General features: G+C 47.8%; 1 protein-coding gene across 5 annotated transcripts in view; it reads right to left on the bottom strand.

Annotated features, from left to right (window-relative positions):
- Positions 1–12,235, bottom strand: part of nfkb1 (nuclear factor of kappa light polypeptide gene enhancer in B-cells 1) — a 55,678-nt gene that overhangs the window by 4,271 nt on the left and 39,172 nt on the right. The window contains exons 13-23 of one of the 5 annotated variants that reach the window (XM_056282454.1): positions 10,746–10,838; positions 7,742–7,921; positions 7,413–7,557; positions 7,019–7,133; positions 4,468–4,669; positions 4,149–4,318; positions 3,920–4,022; positions 3,552–3,694; positions 3,123–3,192; positions 511–714; positions 89–234 (exon numbers count right to left, since the gene is read on the bottom strand). In XM_056282454.1, coding sequence (XP_056138429.1) covers positions 89–234; positions 511–714; positions 3,123–3,192; positions 3,552–3,694; positions 3,920–4,022; positions 4,149–4,318; positions 4,468–4,669; positions 7,019–7,133; positions 7,413–7,557; positions 7,742–7,921; positions 10,746–10,838 — 1,571 coding nt within the window. The remainder of the gene's footprint in view (positions 1–88; positions 235–510; positions 715–3,122; positions 3,193–3,551; positions 3,695–3,919; positions 4,023–4,148; positions 4,319–4,467; positions 4,670–7,018; positions 7,134–7,412; positions 7,558–7,741; positions 7,922–10,745; positions 10,839–12,235) is intronic. The other 4 variants (XM_056282524.1, XM_056282604.1, XM_056282396.1 and 1 more) reach the window with 4 other exon arrangements.

Here is a 12,235-nt window from a genome sequence, read left to right as displayed (position 1 = left end):
GAGGAAAGAACGGGATGAAGAATCCGGTGTTGGACTTGAATCATGGAGGACAGAGAAGCGGGAGGGGAACAGGTTATCTGGCGTTTACCCACCCAGTAGATCTGTGGAGTCTGGCTGAAATGATAATTCCTCCTCTTCCATCTGACTTAGTGGCCCCTCCAGGATGCTCAGCGCAGCACGGTGACCTAATGACTTCAGGCCTGACACCAACTCCCTGATGGTGCCACCTGAGACCTACACGTGTGTGCGCGCGCACACACACACACACACACACACACACACACACACACACACACACACACACACATACACACAGCACAGGGTTAAATCCAGGTGTCAGTAGTGAGGTTGAGGGGCAAGGGGGACAGGAATTTAGGGCTTTGGGGTCAAAGGCAGGTGGTAAGTAAATTAGGACCAGCTCAGAACTAAATAGGAGGTAGCAAAGGATGCTGGGGGTGCAGAGAGGAGTCTGACAGTGGTAAAGCAGAATAAATGTAACTGGAAATTTACCGGGAAAGTCCATGCGAACAGGCCTTTTCTGTGTGTCTGTGTGTACCTCATAGCTGTCCAGCAGTGTAGTAACAGGAGAGGGGCTGTGTTGGAAGGCATTGATGAGGATGCCCAGACCCAGTGTGTGTGCCAGGCTATCCCAACCCCCTTCCAACGCCTTGCACAGCGCCCGCCTCGTGTCTGGACTCAGGCTGGCTAAGTCCCCTACACACAAACACACACACACACACAGCCCTATCAGTTGTAATTAATATACTCAGACGCATTTAATCATAATTTCACCCCCCCAACCCCCCCCCCCGGAGTCTTCCATGACAACAAACTTCAAAACACATCAGCTTGATAAGAATCTCTCCCCCTCCCCCTCGAAAAATCCCCTCTGAGTGGGTGCAGTGAGAGTAAAACCTCTGATCTGAGTGAATGAAGTAACATTCAAGCTGGTTTATTTCTTACTTTTCCTGGGGTTGTCTATCTGCTGGAACAATCTAGAATGTACTGGCTGTAGATAAGCATTTCATCCATGAGGACCATGACCTGTCTGTCTGAACTATCTACTGAATTCCCTCCCTGTTAGGCTCCAAACCACAGGTTTAGAACCGCAGGATTACTTTACAAACCTTTTCAGTCTTCCTTACACCAACATGTGTCTAAGCCCATCTGGAGACAAGCCTTACATTATATTACGCATCGACATGCTACGCTATGCTAGTTATCCTTCCAGCATCTGACGAACTCTGAAATGTTGACATCTTGAGGCTCTATCCTAGATCTGAGTCCATTTATTTTCTCACATATTGAAAATGAATAGGGATTTTGGATCCTGATTGCCGATCATTTTGCTGCCAAATGTTGAGTAACATGGGCGTCCAGGTGGTGGGGTGGTCTATTCTGTTGCCTACCAACACGGGGATCTCTGGTTCGAATCCCCGTGTTACCTCCGGCTTGGTCGGTGGTCCCTACAGACACAGTTGCCCGTGTCTGCGGAAGGGAAGCTGGATGTGGGTATGTGTCCTGGCCGCCGTACTAGCGCCTCCCTTTGGTCGGTCGGGGGGGCCTGTTCAGGGGAGAGGGGGAACTGGGGGGCAACAGCATGATCCTCCCACGCGCTACATTCCCCTGGTGAAACTCCTCACTGTCAGGTGAAAAGAAGCGGCTGGTGACTCCACATGTATTGGAGGAGGCATGTGGTAGTCTGCAGCCCTCCTCGGATCAGCAGGGGGGGTGGGGGGGGCGCAGCGACCAGGACAGCTCACAGAGCGGGGATGATTGGCCAGGTGCAATTGGGGGGGGGGAAGGGGGGGGGGATTTTTCCAAGTAATATGAGCACAAATGACATATGATGCGGTATTACATACTATTTTAACACAATAGTGATTTTTTAGGAACTATTTTGCTAATCACCATGGTGTAGATGTTGTGTCACCAGTCTACGAGAGGAAATCACCCGTAGTGTCGTCTACACACTGCCGACAGACATCAGGGGCAAATATAGCTTATGCTAAGCTAACGATTGCTAGCAATTTCTTAATGCAGCTTTAAAACTGGTCAAAATCCACCTCAGCTAATCTGTGAATGCATAAGAGAGACCCCCCTCAACAGCAAAAACAGTCAGTACACAGTTGAAGACAATTATTCTGAGGTGCTCGGAGATTACTGAACTCTTTGCAATGTTGGGTATGGGCAAACCTCTGTTTTGATGCTTGCGTCCATGAGTATGTGCACATGCAAATGAGAAATCTAATTTAATAGGAATTCTCAATCATGCCATTTTTTCCATTATTGTGTACATATGGACATTAGCGATTACCCTAATAACTGTCTCCATGGTTAATCGCAGTATGTATCATGGAAAGAACATATTTACTGCTTCCCTCCATTTCTCTGGCCTTCAGCCTATGCAGTGGATTTCTGTCACTTTAATCTACATGCAGTTTTATTTTTGGTGTTACAATAAAATTAGCAGAAACCTGAAACCAGACAATGTTTTCACCAGCTTATGTTCTGGTACCAGGGTGCTGAGGAAGTCTCGGCACTTCTTTAGGAACAGGGCAGCCATGGCAGTATGAAACTCTGGATGATGGATCTACTAAAGCAGTGGCCCATTCATACCAATGTGAGCCACTCACCCAGGGAATATGGCTGATATGGGTCATGGCAGCTTTGCTTGTTTGTCAGCATCCGGGATCGGCAACGTCCCCGACGTGCAGTTTCAAAAGCCGAAGGAACTCGGAGTAAAACAGTCACGTGCACTGAAATATCGAAAGATTTGGCGAAAATCTAGGGGCCTTACTCGGGTTTTGAATTACGTTGATTGAGACTGTACACCGATTTTGGAAATCAGATCAAGGTGTTCACATAATTCTTTCAATTATTGCAGCATTATCCTCATCAGGGTAAGACTGGCATATTAGTGTAAGCGTAAACACCCCTCATGATGTCCCATTTTTGTCAGTCACTACACCCAGAGCATCTATCCATAGGAGATGACTGGAACAGATACAAACCGCCCACCCCAAACATCCAAGCCAGGTTTGGATGTAGATTATTCTCCCACAATAAGTTCTGTGGAACAGAGCGAGAGGGTTTGATGGGACTGAGGTGTGTGAGCTCACCTTGAGGGGGGCTGTAGACTCTCCTGGACGATTCAGGCTTGTATTCTTTACCATTCAGAAGCTCCAACACCTGAGGGACAGACAATGCATGACAACTAGCCACCAGACACATGCTATGTTTTAGCCTAGCAGTCAGCTAGTCTACCCTGCTTGACACTAGATGATAACTGATAATTGTGTTATTTCAAACCATGTACATGCTTTTAATGGAAATTTTGCCTCAAACTGATTCATCTCAGTAATCAGGGTATTGCTTTGCATGCAAAGGTATTCAATGTGGAACAAAAGCAAACGTCCAACTAACAGACAAAGACAGAACTCCACGAGCTCCATTTCAGGGGATGATTCACTTTCTTCATGAATATAAAGTAGTTAAAACAATGTGACAAAGCATTCACTGAAGATCCCAGAGAGAAAGCAGACAACTACCTGGGGAGTGGCAGCCATATTGAAAGGAGAGGTTCCTGGGATGTAGCCTTCATCATCATCTTCTTCTTCCTCCATCCCCCTCTCACAGGCATCCTGCTCCCTGAAGAAAAGTGGCTCAAAGTTCTCCTTATGGGGGTCTGCACCTGGACACACACACAAACAAACACACCCACACACACAGGCAATGTAGACACTTGGATGGTAACAAATTGTATAGTTAGCTGCATAGGTGGGGTGGGGTGGGTGGGGGTCCTGTGAGTTAAATGAGAGACAGCCAGTCTGGAAATGGTGACAGAATGTTGTTTTCACTCTCAGAAAACACAAGTGGACTGTCAGCTGATGAAAAGGTGATGCATCGTCTTCCTCACCTGCAGCTACAAGGAGCGCCGTAAGTTTGATAGAGCCCCGCCCTACGGCGATGTGGAGAGGGGTCGAGCCGTTGTAGGTGCAGCAGTCAACGTCGGCATTGCCCTAAGGAGACAGCAAACAGTCAGCACACGTTTGAACAAACTGAACTTTGTGTGCCGACTGAGGGGCTAGCTAGCTCTGCAAGGACTAGCTAGCCCTGGAGTTCAGCCCTGAATGAAGTGTGTGTACCTCCAGGAGCAGACAGCCGGCCAACGACACATTGTCAGCCTCTGTGGCCAAGTGGAGTGCTGTCCGCCCGCTGCTCCTCTCCTGAGCCTCGACATTGGCCCCACCCTCCAGCAGCGCCCTGAGAGAATGGAGACTATTGGCCAGCACCGCTAGGTGGACCGCACACAGGCCTGGTAACCACAGCAACAGAGAATGGCGACAAATCATTCTCACACACTATTCCAACACATTACACTCAATGTCTGTTGGTCCTTCTCAGTATTTGTTTGAGTTCAAATTGTGTGTATATGTGTACATGTACGTGTGTGTGTTCTGGTACCTGCTCTGTTAGGCTGCTCCAGTAGCTCCGCCACCTGTTTATGTTCTAACAAGAAACCTGTCATCCCACCCTCTTCTTGCTGGGCTGCAAGGTGGAGCACTGTGTTGCCGTGGCGATCGGTCAGAGTAGCATCTGCCCCGGCCAATAGCAGAGCCTCGACTGCCTCCTTCTGTTGAGTGATGACCGCCAGGTGCAAAGGAGTCTGGGACAGAAGGGTGGTTTTTCACTTTAGTTCTCATAGGGATGCAAAAAATGACTCCCGACTTCAGAGGAAAGCGGCCTGATGGACCAGCTGTTCATATGTACAAACTTTTCCTAACTGTACCCAAAGTCTTTAACCAGGTTGAGATTCATACCATACTAAAAATGGGTTGCACCACATTTATCAGTGCCGGGCATACGTGTCCCCATGATGATGTAAACACACCCGGGCGTAAGGTCGGTAACAGGGATTACAGCTGTGCCCGTTTTGATGCTGCTTCTGTTTTTACAAAGTTGGATGTTTGATAATTATTTAGTTAAAACATAAATACGACTTCAGTAGCTACAACAGTCCCCATGTTAGAGCGGTGCAGCCCCAAGTAGTAAACCACGAGTTCAAAACAAACTAGTTGCTGCCAACAACTTCGTGGTGGAGCACTTGTTCCCACCTACACAGAGTGCTCGAGAGGGGTGGTGTTATCTATGTAGCATAATGAGTTCCAGAGAGTTACGCATTATTCATAAATACCATTTATCTCAGGTCTGCATATCATCCGTGTAGAGACATCTCCAGTCATACAACTTATGAAGATATAGAATTATCCATATGACAGTGTCACACTATTAGTAAACCAAGACTTAGTTGTATCGAGCTCGAGTGAAGTCGTTAAGGTCATATTACTAGTTAGGGTTGGCTGATATGTCAACATTTTCCTACTGCCAACATCAGCCCAACAATCAATGATTGCAGACCCCCCCCCCCCAACATGTGAGCCATTTCCAGCGTATTCTATCATGGAAGAGCTCGTTACGAAAAGGAATACGAAATCCCCTATCTGGGATTATTTTGGTTTTAAACCGGACGCAACCGGCAAACCCAGTGACCTAAATGAAGTTTTTTTTTTCTCTCCCCCTTTGTCAGACTTTTTCAGACCCCGCCTTCTGGTTCTCGCTTCAAATACCCAGTAGTCAAAACCAATGGATGCAAACCCTCCTTCATTCCCTCAGCCGTTTCACTAATAAACTCTTATTTGTATTTATTTGCCTTATGTACTTGTGTGTTTAAATGTTACCGCTGCTACACAACAATTGCCCATCTGGGGACAAATAAAACCTACTTGACTTGACTTTTTCATCCCAATTGTACCCGGCCAATTACCCCACCTCTTCCGAGCTATCCCGGTCGCTGCTCCACCCCCTCTGTTGATCCGGGGAGGGCTGCAGACTACCACGTGCCTCCTCCCATACATGTGGAGTCGCCAGCCGGTTCTTTTCACCTGACAGTGAGGAGTTTCACCAGGGGGACAAAGCGTGTGGGAGGATCACGCTATCCTCCCCCCGAGCAGGCGCCCCGACTGACCAGAGGAGGTGCTAGTGCAGCGACCAGGACACATACCCACATCCGGCTTCACACCCACAGACACGACCAATTACTGTGTCTGTAGGGACGTCTGACCAAGCCGGAGGTAACACAGAGATTCGAACTGGCGATTCCCGTGTTGGTAGGCAACGGAATAGACCGCTACGTTACCCGCACGCCCGATCTAAATGAAGTAATTTGCCGCCTTTGCAAACAAGTAGTGCCAGCAAATCTTCCTAACACTACCAATCTGCACAAGCATTACTGTGAAAATCTAATTTTACTGCAGCATGACAGCTACTCCTCTCCAGTTAAACAACATAAATCACCTTGACATTTTTGCTAAGCAATACGCTGTAAAGACAGGCTGAACAGCTGTTCGACACGATTTGGAAAAAAAAAAAAAAAGTCCGACTGTGTCAGCTGGAAGACGCCTCCACCTGCAGCCTCCAAATCAACAAACAGGTGGGGAAAACATAACGAGGCTGTTAAATGACCAGGGTGCACAACCGCACATACAGTTTTTGGAAGTGACATTGCTTTTCAGCACCAATCGGTTGGACAGCGACTGCTGAAGATGGCTTGATTGTCATTTAGTCACTTCCCTGTTTTGTGAAAGACTTGTCGGGAACCAGTGACATGAGAAGGTGCATATGGCCCAACTTCAACTGCCAGGCCCGGTTCACACACGCTTTGAATTGCACTTTACAGGTTCATTATTTACCGAGTTGAGTTCTCGAGGAGCTAGATCATTAAATTAGCAAAATAAAAGGATAAAAATTGTGCAAAAAAAAAACAATCGCTGATTGAACTCAGTCAATCACCAGTTGCGCCTACATATTCATCCAATCACCCGAGCCAGTCACTTGTAAGTCACATTTAGCTGCTGCTGCTGCAGAGTCTGTGGGTAATTTATCAGTTTATATAAATAAACTTGACTTTATCCAAGTTTTTTGGCAGAGATGTAGAGCACTAGTTAAATGTAGCGACCTGGTAAAGATGGTTCCTCATGTTGACCACGTCCTCCCCAGGCAGAGCAGACAGAACCTGGGCCAGACTCCGAACCACCTCCCCCTGGCTGTGGATCACTCCCAGATGAAGACCACTGGACAGTCAGAGGGGCACACCCAGCATATGTGGATAGGCATGAGATCAAAGGACAAATGAACAGACAGGTAAGGACGGACAGAGTGTTAAAATGTTGTCCAGTGCTGCTGTCTCAGCCATCATGACAGAAAAAAGGAGCCGTTATCCTCCTACACAGGGAACATTCTCACATATCTGCTGAAGCCATTTTAAACTTTTAGTTTGAGAAGAATAGGAGAGAGAATGATATAGAGTATGTTTGTTTTCGTAATTGGTGAGTGTATATGTGTATACTGACGTGTCTCCGTCCTCATCTTGAGTGGTCATTAGGGGGCGCTGTGGAGCCAGAAGGTACGCTGGGTCTCCCGTAAGAGTGTACTGGAAGAGAGACTCCACATGTCTTCCTGCTACAGCCATCAAGCTCTCCTCTAGGACACACATTGCTGGAACGAACAAACGAACACACACGAACACACACACACACACACACACACACACACACACACACACACACACACACACACACACAGTCAACTCAAGCACACTCCCTAAAAGCTAATACCTTCTGTTTTGGGTTCAAGCTGAATATTGAGTACTAAGCGTTCAAAGGACCCAGTAGAATCATACCTCTGTCTGGTTCGGATGTTCTATCTTCTGCTACGAGCTCCACAGTGGCCTCACCCTCCTCACTCTCCTCCCTGCCCTCCAGCCCTCCCGGCTGGGCTGGAGCTCGGAGCACGGCCCCCGAGGCCGGGTCGTCATCTGGATCACTGTCGTCCGACTCCTGGGCCGCTCTGTTTTGAGAGTCTGTGGGATGAACTTACCGTCAGTCTGACACTGAGTCGACACGAGGTCACACAAACTGTCTAAATACCACACATTTGTTTGTGTCCCAACTACTACTACTACTACTACTACTACTACTACTACTACTACTTTCGGCTGCTCCCGTTAGGGGTCGCCACAGCGGATTATTGGTTTCCATCTCTTCCTGTCTTCGGCATCTTCCTTTGTCACACCAGCCACCTGCATGTCCTCCCTCACCACATCCATAAACCTCCTCTTTGGCCTTCCTCTTCTCCTCTTCCCTGGCAGCTCCATATTCAGCATCCGTCTCCCAATATACCCAGCATCTCTCCTCCACACATGTCCAAACCATCTCCATCTTGCCTCTCTTGCTTTGTCTCCAAACCGTCCAACCTGAGATGTCCCTCTAATATACTCCTTCCTAATCCTGTCCTTCTTCGTCACTCCCAATGAAAATCTTATCATCTTCAACTCTGCCACCTCCAGCTCCACCTCCTGTCTTTTCATCAGTGCCACCATCTCCAAACCACACAACACAGCTGGTCCCACAACCATCTTGTAAACCTTCCCTTTAACTCTTGCTGGTACCCTTCTGTTGCAAATCACTCCTGACACTCTTCTCCACCCACTCCACCCTGCCTGCACTCTTCTCCACCTCTCTTCCACACTTCCCGTTACTTTGAACAGTTGACCCCAAGTATTTAAACTCATCCACCTTCATCACCTCTACTCCTTGCATCCTCACCATTCCACGGTCCTCCCTCTCATTCACACATATGTATTTCATCTTGCTTCAATTGACTTTCATTCCTCTTCTCTCCAGCGATCACAATGTCATCCGCAAACATCATAGTCCACCGAGACTCCTGCCTGATCTCATCCGTCAACCTGTCCATCATCACTGCAAACAAGAAAAGGCTCAGCCGATCCTTGATGTAATCCAACCTCCACCTTGAACCCATCTGTCAGTCCAACCGCACACCTCACCACTGTCACACTGCCCTCATACATATCCTGCACCACTCCTACATACTTCTCTGCAACTCCTGATTTCCTCATACAATACCACACCTCCTCTCCCAGCACCCTGTCATAAGCTTTCTCTAAATCCACAAAGACAGATTGTAACTCCTTCTGGCCTTCTCTATACTTCTCCATCAACACTCTCAAAGCAAACATCACATCTGTGGTGCTCTTTCCTGGCATGAAACCATACTGCTGCTCGCTGATCGTCACCTCTCCTCCTCTTAACCTAGCTTCTACTACTCTTTCCCATATCTCCATGCTGTGGCTGATCAACTTTATACCTCTGTAGTTGCTACAGTTCTGCACATCGCCCTTGTTCTTGAAAATCGGTGCCAGTATGCTTCGTCTCCACTCCTCAGGCATCCTCTCACTTTCCAAGATTGTGTTAAACAATCTAGTTAAAAAGTCTACTGCCATCTCTCCTAAACACCACAACTAGACCTTTTTCAGACGTGTATTCAAAACTGTAAAGTTGCAAGGTGATACACGGCAAACAGGATATTTTTCATCATTTGCATGTGGATATTCTGGGAGCAGAGTGAATTCTTGATTTACATTTTATCTGGAGGAAAAACGTATTTTTACATTACGACAATATTTATATAACATATCAACATCATATAGGTCTAGATTTTTCTTTACGAAATGCAGCGTGAGATTTATGAATCAAAAAGATTCTTCAGTAGTTTGAACAACTATAGGTTGAGAATTGTCTTTATGCGTGCTCAGTAATCCAGGTAAGAACATCACAGAGAGGTGAATCAGCTCATCTGGACACAAAGTGTCCAGATGAGCTGATTCACCTCTCTGTGATGGGCTGAGAATCAGATCTGTGTTTTATCACGTATCGTCAGGAAAGTGGTCTTGAACGGTGAACGGACTGAAGGGGCTCGAACCAGTGGTACAGGAACGTCATGGTTGAGATGCTGCTGAAATAACTCGACCTGCCGAGGACACGCATGACAAAACAGCCACCTCCAAACCTGCTGAACATAAACCTCCAGATCCAAATGATACAATAAACACAACGTCAGTTGGATGTTGCAACCTGCTGAATCCAGCACACCTCATGGCCTTCTCTAAACCTGCTACTGTCACTGCCATGCTCTACGCCCCTCCCCCTTTTTCTCCCCAGTGGTATCCGGCCAATCACCCCACTCTTCCCAGCCTTACCGGTTGCTGCTCCGCCCCCTCTGCCCATCCAGGGAGGGCTGCAGACTACCACGTGCCTCCTCTGATACATGTGGAGTCGCCAGCCGCTTCTTTTCACCTGACAGTGAGGAGTTTCACCAGGGGGACATACCGCTTGGGAAGATCACGCTATTCCCTCCCAGTTCCTCCTCCCCCCTGAACAGGCACTCCCGACCGACCAGAGGAGGCGCTAGTGCAGCAACCAGGACACATAATCTGGCTTCCCAGCCGCAGACACGGCCAATTGTGCCTGTAGGGATGCCCAACCAAGCCGGAGGTAACACGGGGATTCGAATCGGCGATCCCCATGTTGGTAGGCAATGGAATAGGCCACCACGCTACCTGGATGCCCCATGCTCTATGTCCATGTGTATGTGTGTGTGTGTGAGAGTGAGAGACAGAGAGAGAGAGAGAGTAAGAGATAGAGACCACGAGAGAGCGAGTAAGATAGTGAGCATGGTTTGCATTAAAAATGGGAGGTCTAAAGGAATACTTGAGATGTTTTCCGACTGATTACAGCTGACAGTAGCATGCACACACACACACACACACACACACACACACACACGCACGCACGCACACACACGCACACACACTTAGGTCTCACCATGTTTGATGCCAGGTGGCCCCAGAGCAGCAGAGTATCCTGTGTTGCCGTAACTTCCTCCGTAGGTGTAGGTGGAGAAACCCTGGAAGTAACCTACGGCACAAAACACGTCTACGTCATGTAAAGACTAACATGTGGTCTGTGCTAAACAATGAGTTAAACATGTAGCGTGTCCCCAGTGCTCACTGCTACTTTATAAGTTGCTGTGTGTAACATTTCAGCTCTCCTGATGCGGCCCATCTGAGAGTTTAGGTTGCTCTTTAACACCTTGACCCCCCCCCCCCAAGACTTGGCTTGCATTCGCAGTCTTCAGCAAATGCATCACTTGCAGCAAATGATATCTACTGATGGCATTGGAAAATTGCATATGTCCGTAATTTGTTGTTTTCATTCACATCGCTGAATGACAGAGGTCAAAGCTACGCTAGAAACTACACATAGCACCCTTTAACCAACCAACCAACCCATCCATCCATCCATCCATCCATCATCTGAACCAACCCAGCATGGCAAAACAGCAGAAGAGACAAAAGCAGAATAGAGGAAATAGAAAATGAACATTTTCTTCTTAAACAAGAAAAAACAGCATTATTTGCACAGTTTTATACAACAATCACCAGCGGACATGATCTGTCTGAAAAGCTTTCTTTTAAAAACAAATGCAAGAATAAAATCCAGCTAATGAACTACACATGCATGATGGGAACGATGGACCTCTTAAGTGTCTTGTCATCTATCCATCCATCCATCCATCCATTATCCAAACCGCTTATCCTGCTCTCAGGGTCGCAGCATGCCAGGGTGTCTCCCCGCCTGCCGCCCAAACCCAGCAGTGGTTGGACGGCAGGCGGGGAGACACCCTGGACAGGGCGCCAGTCCATCACAGGGCGACACACACACACACACACACACACACACACACACACACACACACACACACACACACATTCACACCTAGGGGCAATTTAGTACGGCCGATTCACCTGACCTACATGTCTTTGGACTGTGGGAGGAAACCGGAGCCCCCGGAGGAAACCCACGCAGACACGGGGAGAACATGCAAACTCCACACAGAGGACGACCCGGGACGACCCCCAAGGTTGGACTACCCCGGCGCTCGAACCCAGGACCTTCTTGCTGTGAGGCGACCGTGCTGACCACCATGCCGCCGTGTCTAATCATTTTGATGTCCAAACACGGGATTCTGAATTCACCTGCTTTTCAACTCCCGGCGTGTAAAAAGACCCTTTCCCTTCAACTATGCCACAATAACGCATTTCTGTTATCTGCCAAGATGGACTCATAGTTATTTAAGTTGCAACAAAAGATGGCTAACATTAACTAGCTTTGCATTATTTAATGTCGCCGTTTCACGAAAAGGACGGGCATTTTCTCCCACCTTTGTCGTGTGCCATCACAGCAGCATCATCCGCTATCATTACATCTATTATGAAAGACAAAAACCCGAGATATTCTACGGAGTTTAAACT

The sequence above is a fragment of the Lampris incognitus genome, chromosome 1 (genome assembly GCF_029633865.1).
Source record: "Lampris incognitus isolate fLamInc1 chromosome 1, fLamInc1.hap2, whole genome shotgun sequence".
In the NCBI taxonomy this organism is placed as follows: Eukaryota; Metazoa; Chordata; class Actinopteri; order Lampriformes; family Lampridae; genus Lampris; species Lampris incognitus.
The sequence above is the reverse complement of the archived record's forward strand: the minus strand, read 5'-3'. Positions and strand labels throughout refer to the sequence as shown.